Source organism: Cebus imitator, unplaced genomic scaffold (assembly GCF_001604975.1).
Source record: "Cebus imitator isolate Cc_AM_T3 unplaced genomic scaffold, Cebus_imitator-1.0 Scaffold45, whole genome shotgun sequence".
Classification (NCBI taxonomy): domain Eukaryota; kingdom Metazoa; phylum Chordata; class Mammalia; order Primates; family Cebidae; genus Cebus; species Cebus imitator.
This window is the reverse complement of record NW_016107360.1, coordinates 7,940,064-7,947,743: the sequence shown is the minus strand read 5'-3', so window position 1 is coordinate 7,947,743 and position 7,680 is coordinate 7,940,064. Positions and strand designations below refer to the sequence as shown.

At 44.0% G+C, this 7,680-nt stretch overlaps 2 protein-coding genes across 2 annotated transcripts in view; one reads left to right on the top strand and one right to left on the bottom strand.

The window, feature by feature from the left end:
• Nucleotides 1-6,994, bottom strand: part of CCDC126 (coiled-coil domain containing 126) — a 46,520-nt gene extending 39,526 nt beyond the window's left edge. The window contains exon 1 of the mRNA XM_017526994.2: nt 6,734-6,994. The gene's annotated coding sequence lies outside the window, so the exon portion shown is untranslated. The remainder of the gene's footprint in view (nt 1-6,733) is intronic.
• A 29-nt stretch (nt 6,995-7,023) lies between these two features.
• The window catches only part of LOC108303109 (MORF4 family-associated protein 1-like), a 25,868-nt gene continuing 25,211 nt past the window's right edge, over nt 7,024-7,680 (top strand). Inside the window, exon 1 of the mRNA XM_017526880.2 lies at nt 7,024-7,199. Within this exon, the coding sequence (XP_017382369.1) occupies nt 7,024-7,199 (176 nt within the window). The remainder of the gene's footprint in view (nt 7,200-7,680) is intronic.

Here is a 7,680-nt window from a genome sequence, read left to right as displayed (position 1 = left end):
GGATTCCTGTTTTTCTGGATACTACTTTAATAGAAATAGAACAATAAATAAGCAAATAAAGAAATATATCAGCTTGTGATAAACTGCTATGAAGGAAAAAAAGGGTGATGTGTCTTGGTACATCTACATGAGGGGTGGGGTCAAGGAATAATGAGGGAGTATTATCTGATTTGAGAAAGAGGAGGAAGTACAAAGTCTGGGTCTAATTTCCTTCCAAATAAAACCTTTAGAATCCTTTTCTGATCAGAATTTCGGGAGCAGGCAACAAATTCCTTATTCCTATTTTCCTCAACACAAAGAAATGAGAATGAGAGGGCTCCCAAAGCACAGTATGAAATGGCCTGGTCTGAAGAAATCATACAAACTAAAGAGAAGGAAACCCACAACCACAGAAAGCTGTGTGTTCCCCTGTGTTATGAAAATGGCAGTTCCACTGTTTGGTGATATACGGGAACAGTAATGATCTGATATGGTGGTATTTACAAAAGAAAAATATATTCTTATTGGTGTTCTCTAATCTGAAAGGGGCTGTGGCAAAATCAGGTATGAAACAAGGTCTAGGTAGCCATCTGTCAGTGCATTTACTTAAAACTGGTATTAAGCATTTTAAACACAATTTTTCAAACTCCAAGATATTCCCTGTTAAGAAATATAAAAACAGAAAAACAAACAGGGATAATTTTTTTTCTAATTTTTTATATTTATTACAGGTATTAACATGTCCACTCCACTTTACAAGATCTTTGGAGAAACGTGCTGTTCAAAGCTCTATTATGCTACCTGCCAAACAGCACACTAAGTAAACAACCAAATATTTAAGCCATTTTTCAGTGGTTTCTCTCTCCCTAGCCAGAGACATAAAGATATGTGATTGTCTTTAGTCCAACATTATTTCCAGAGAAAAGTAAAACAGGCTGGGCATGATGGTTCACACTTATAATCCCAACATTTTACAAGGCCAAGGAAGATCTCAATATGGAAAAAAAGAGAAGACTCCATAGTTGTTTAACAGTTTTTGCGTAGGCTGGGCTACTCTTGAAGCCAGGAGTACAACACAATCCTGGGCAACACAGCAAGATGCAGTCACTACCAAAAAAATTTAAAAATTAGCTAGGCATGGTGGTACACACCTGTAGGCCCAGCTACTCAGGAGGCTGAAGCAGGAGGACCACTCAAGCCTAGGAGTGCCAGGTTTCAATGAGCTATGGGTGACAGAGCGAAACTCTATCTCAAAATTTAATTAATTAATTAAATCAAACAAAGAATCAGCAAATATTTAAACTAGAACACCTTCATTATAAAGATAAGAAAAAGGAGGCACAAAGAGAACTAATGACTACTCAAAGTCACACAGAGAAACATTAGGCATCCAAACTCTCAGCCCAGGACTCCACTGTTTTTCTTTCTTTCTTTTTAATTTTTTGTGAAATGGAGTCTTGCTCTGTCACCCAGACTGGAGTGCAGTGGCACAAACTTGGCTCACTGCAACCTCTGCCTCCTGGGTTCAAGCGATTCTTCTGCCTCAGCCTCCCAAGTAGCTGGGACTACAGGCGCACGCCACCACACCCAGCTAATTTTTGTACTTTTTTTTTAGTACAGATGGCGTTTCACTATATTGGCCAAGCTGGTCTCAAATGCCTGACCTCATGATCCGCCTGCCTTGGCCTCACAAAGTGCTGGGATTACAGGCTTGAGCCAGCGCAACTAGCCAACTCCACTGTTTTTCAAAAGCAGGGAACAAAATCAACAGTTTGCAATAAGCACTTTTTCAAAACACAAGATAAAACCATCAGAGTAGACTGTACATACTATCAATTTTGTGAAATTTCCAGTTGATTTTTACATATATAGACGTATGCATACACAGTTTTTGGTTGTTGCTGTTTGAAACAAGGTCTGGCTCTGTTGCCCAGGTTAGAATGTAGTGGCTATAGCTCACTAAAGCCTTGATCTCCCAGACTCAAGAGACACCCCGTCCCCTGCCCCTACCTCAGCCTCCTAAGCAGCTGGGACTACAGGTGTGTGCCACCACACTTGACAAATTTTATTTTTAGCAGTGACAAGGTCTCACTATGTTGCCCAGGCTGGTCTCAAACTCCTAAGCTCAGGTGATCTTCCTGCCTCAGCTTCTCAAAGTGCTGGGATTACAGGCATAAGCCAGTGAGCCCAGCCTACGCAAAAACTGTTAAACAACTATGGAGTCTTCTCTTTTTTTCCATATTGAGATCTAACTACATTGCCCAGGCCAGTCTCAAACTCCTGGTCCCACCTCAGCCTCCCTAATAACTAGGACCAACTACAGGCGCACACCATCATGCCCAGCCATCTATGGAGTCTTGATATAAAAAGATCTCTTACTATGGATTGTTATCAGAAAGTTTTTTTTTGTTTGTTTTTGTTTTTTTGAGACGGAGTTTCACTCATGTTACCCAGACTGGAGTGCAATGGCGCAATCTCGGCTCACCGCAACCTCTGCCTCCTGGGTTCAGGCAATTCTCCTGCCTCAGCCTCCTGAGTAGCTGGGATTACAGGCACACACCACCATGCCCAGCTAATGTTTTTTTTTGTATTTTTAGTAGAGACGGGGTTTCACCATGTTGACCAGGATGGTCTCGATCTCTTGACCTCGTGATCCACCTGCCTCGGCCTCCCAAAGTGCTGGGATTACAGGCTTGAGCCACCGCACCCAGCCAGAAAGTTTTTAAAATACTGCACTTCACACTGGCTGTCATGAAGTACTTCCTTGTATTTTATGCAAACATAGCAACAGTAACATTAAAAACGCAAGTAGATGGCTAATAGTACCTTAAAATCTTTCATTCAAATCTTATTTTTGCATTTATTTGGTGCTCTACATTTTGTGCCATTATAACTATAGCTAAAGTAACTATCAACAGCAATCATGGCAACTAGCAGGAAGAGCAGCTTTCACTCAGCCAAACGTACTAGAACTACTGCTGCCTATTAGTCCCCAGAGGAATTTCAGCTAGAGAGGCATAGATTTACTACAAAAAGACACAGTATGTTCACTGCAGCTCAGAGGTTCAAATAGTTCTCTCCAAAAACAAACCAAAAAAAAAAAAAGAGCCATTCCTAAAATATTTTTTCTGTGTAATACCGCCTGAGGCTAATATGGTTGGGATTAACATAGAACACAGCCCATTCACTCCACAATAAGGTCTAAGGCTTAAAATGCACTGCCTTGAGAGAAACTACACTAAAATTCCAGCTAAGACACGGAAATATGAGTGTCAAGCTATCAGTTCATTTTTAGATGGCACATTTGGGAGAGGGAAGAGAAGACAACATTTTGTAATGTGAACATTACAAAAACAGATAAAAGAAAAATAGTAAAATGAGGCAGGGACAAAAATAGAAAATGTTAAGGCAAAAGGAAAACTAACCATTATGCTACAGTAAAAAGTTTAATCTAAAATATGGCCAGGCCATATTTTAGATTATAGTGGCTCACACCTGTAATCCCAGGACTTCAGGAGGCTGAGGCAGGCAGATCACTTGAAGCCAGGCGTTTAAGACCAGCCTGATCAACATGGTGAAACCCTGTCTCTATCAAAAATACGAAAATTAGCCAGGTGTGGTGGTGCATGCCTATAAACCTAGTTACTTGGGTGGCTGAGGCACAAGAATCGCTTGAACCTGGAAGGCGGAGGTTGCAGTGAGCTGAGATCGCACCACTGCACTACAGCCTGGTGACAGAGTGAGACTCTGTCTCAGAATAAAATAAAATAAAATATACTATGCAGTCCAGGCTCCATGGCTCATGCCTGTAATCCCAGCATTTGGGAGGCTGACATAGTCAGATCACTTGAGGTCAGGAGTTCAAGACCAGCCTGGCCAATATGGTGAGAACCTGTCTCTACTAAAACTACAAAAATTAGCTGGGCATGAGTTACAACAACTCCTTGATCCCAACAGGTAAATGATGCATTGAGCCAGCACCACTGCACTCCTGCCTGAGAAACAGAGCAAGACTCTGTCTCAAAAAAAAACAAACAAAAAAAACCTAAAACTTATATACATACATATACATACACACACACTATGGAGCCCTAGATACTTTAATCACAGAGCATGTACTGTCTTGGCCAATCATGCTTTGTGCCACATGACCCCACGTCCCCTTCCACAGCCAACTAGGCTAGCATCTCTGGCCTCAAAGAGGCCCCAGGGAAAACCAGACAGTTGGCAGAAGGAGCTGAAGGAGAAGGCATGAAAATAAATAATAAAGTTGGGTTAGGGGATTGACAAGATAAAGTTGTGAAGAATCAGACACAATAGGTACAGAGGCTATGTGCAAAAGATACAGAGTAGGGAGAAAGAGAATAAAGCATGTCAAAAATGCAGAGTAAACACGTGCAGCTCCTGAGAGAGTGATAACTCGCCAGTAGAGATTCTGATTTCTGGCAGCTTTCTTGTTTTCTTATATGTATTTCTTCCTTCAAGGTAGTTTGAAAGAATTATATCTGAAGCAGGAAGAAAACTAAGAACACAAATGACTAAAAGGGTTTACACCTATTTTGTTTCCACATTAAAAAGAACCTCTAAAAACCTTTATCATTGAAAGTCTGAGCTACAAGAGTCCTTGGAATCAGACCAATTCACTATTTTAGAGATGAGAAAATTGGGGACCACAAAGTAATCTAAGGTTACACAGATAGTGACAGAGCAAGGACAAAACTAAGGACGTCTATTTCCGTAGCCATTACTCTCTGTCCTATGCTGCACTAAATAACACCAACATAGAAACAGTTTCCTCAAAACAAGTATTTTGCAACACATTTTAGAGTGAATCAGAAATTTTATGTGCATATGTCTCTTTCCACAGTTTAAGTTTTCCATTTATTTATTCTATGGCTCTGTTATGCTTATAAAATACATTCATTAGATTTCTCCTTTTTTTCCTCACATATATTTTAAAAATTAATCTGTCACTGAAGAAGTAACACCAGCAATTCATCAGGCCCCTGGCTTTTTCCTTCTACAACTTCGTATTTTAAAACAGTATTTCACTATGGGAGGCCGAGACGGGTGCATCACGAGGTCAAGAGATTGAGACCATCCTGGTCAACATAGTGAAACCCCGTCTCTACTAAAAATACAAAAATTAGCTGGGCATGGTGGCACACGCCTGTAGTCCCAGCTACTTGGGAGGCTGAGGCAGGGAAATTGCTTGAACCCAGGAGACGGAGGTTGCGGTGAGCCGAGATCACGCCATTGCACTCCAGCCTGGGTAACGAGCCAAACTCAGTCTCAAAAAAAAAAAAAAAAAAAAAAACAGTATTTACTTAGGACGTGTTATTGCACATATTGCATAACAGTGTTTGAACTCAAAGCAGTACAGAGCAGATACTTTAAGTGAAAAATAAACTTCAATTAAGGATCATAGAGATTTCCTTGAAGAAAAACTCATAACCAACATCAGTAAAATTCAGGAGAAAATAGTGCAAGAACAACGGAAAGTGAAAAGGGACTCCTGAAATGTATCAAGTCATTCCTGATGAAATTTAATGCATTCATTCAGGGTGTCTTGTGAACAAAAACTACAACTTGTAAACACAAATCCCAAACTGGGGAAATTATTAATCAGTGAGAAGGCGCAGAGAGAAGTAAGAAAAAGTTGACACAGGGTAAATATGGTGAAGCCCAGAGACAGGACTGCAGAACACCTTTCTGCCTACTCTGATGAAACAAACACTTAAGCGCCTCTAAGGATCCCCAAAGGACAGATGGACACACATATACACACACACCTGAGGGGGAGGAGAGAGGTGAATAAATTCTTGTATTTCTAAAGCTGATCTACAGAAAAGCAGTGTCATCAATTTCCTAAGAACATTCTCAGCCATCTTAAAACAGCAGAAATTAGGAAGATGACATATTTTAACGAATCCTTTGCTTAGCTTTAGGATAACAAAGTATAAAGTGAACAACATATAACCAAAGGTGCTAATGATTAAACAAAGAAAAGCGCAAAACTCAAGTCCAAAGGCCACTTCGGTCACTTCAGTCATAGCTAAGTATTACATTCAAAGGATCTTTTCATCAAATGAAGAACTAATGACGTTATAGGTCTGTTATTTTTTAATTCTAACCACTTAAAGCGGTGTGTTTTGATGGATGAGAAAACTCAGGCTGAGAGCCTTAAGTAACCAAGATTACCAAGGCAGGCAGTGAGACAAAACCAGGCAGGACTCGAACCCTGGCTGACTGAGCCATTCTCATTACCGCCACAGTCAACACAGCAGTTTAAGTTCAACCTTACTAGTCACCCAGGAGATGAGTTTTGAAGACAGAGTTTAAAAGGGGCATCTGACTTTCTCTCTCTCCCAAAGTAGAACAGAACTTGGCTGTCAAAACAAAAAAAGAAGTGAACGCTGTGCCGCCCGGGCTCTCCAACCCACAGCCCGGACGGAGCCCGCCCCTCTCGGCTCGCGCAGCCCCCGCCACGCTCCATTCTCCGTCCGGGCCGAGGGGCCGCAGCTGTCAGACGCCAAGGGACAGAGACGCGGCCCAAAGCAAGAGACAAAGAGCCTTTCTGGCTGCGGCCGGAGGCTGCCGGCCCGTGCCCTAGCCGGGTTTCCGCAGCTGCGGCCCCGGCGTGGGGAGGACCGGAGCCGGGGGCGCGGCAGCGGAGGAGCAGCCGCCGGTGCCGAGGGGCTGCGCGAGAGGCGCGGGCCCGGCCGGCGGACTCGCCCCCTCCTCATTACCTTACCTTGGGCTTCCCGTCACGGTCGCCGCCGTCACGGAGCTTCTGAGCCGAGGCGACGCAGCGAGAGCTGATTAGCGGGCGTCAGCTGCGTCCCGCACTGGCGAAGCAGCTCCAGGTCGGGACGGAGAAAGGCCAGGGGGCGGGAGTCGAGAGGAGGTTGGTTCCCAGCTTGTGCAGATTTTACTCCGCTAGTCCCTAGCACTCGGCTTCCGCTCCGCCTCCCGACCGGCCCTTCCAGCACTCTGGGACTAGCCGCCCGTGGCGCGAGGCATTGTGGGAGATGTAGTATCAGAATGGGGAAGCGGCGGCACGTGCTTCCAGCAGCTCCGCACCTACCCGGGATCAGAACGACGCCGTTGCGCGGCAACCAGAGAGGGGCGGCGGGCTCTTCCGTATTGGAAGATGAGCCCGCCAGAGATATACTCTCTGCCTTAACTCGCTGCAGGCGGTTGAAGAAGGGCTACCTCCAGTGAGAAACCAACCTCCCAATACAGTTGACCTGAGGCTGGGAAAGCTTAGTGGTGATTTAAGTGTGCTACGGATGAGAATGCCAACTATTGCAGCCGAAGGTCCTTAGCCAGTGGAGTGAGGCAAGAAAAATAAAAGGATTGAAGATTAAATAGGAGTAAACAAAATTATTTTTTCATAGGTGATATAATTATGTATGTGGAGCCCGGGCGCCGTTGGCGCATGCCTGTAATACCAAAACTTTGTGAGGCCAAGGTGGGCGGATCACCTGAGGTCGGCAGTTCGAGACCAGCCTGACCAAAATGGTGAAACCTCGTCTCTACTACAAATACGCACTTAGCTGGGCGAAGTGGCAGGCGCCTGTAATTCCAGCTTCTCGGGAGGCCAAGGCAGAAGAATTGCTGGGACCCTTTTGGCAGAGGTTGCAGTGAGCTGATGTCATGCCACTGCACTCCAGCCTGGGCAACAAGAGCGGAACTCTG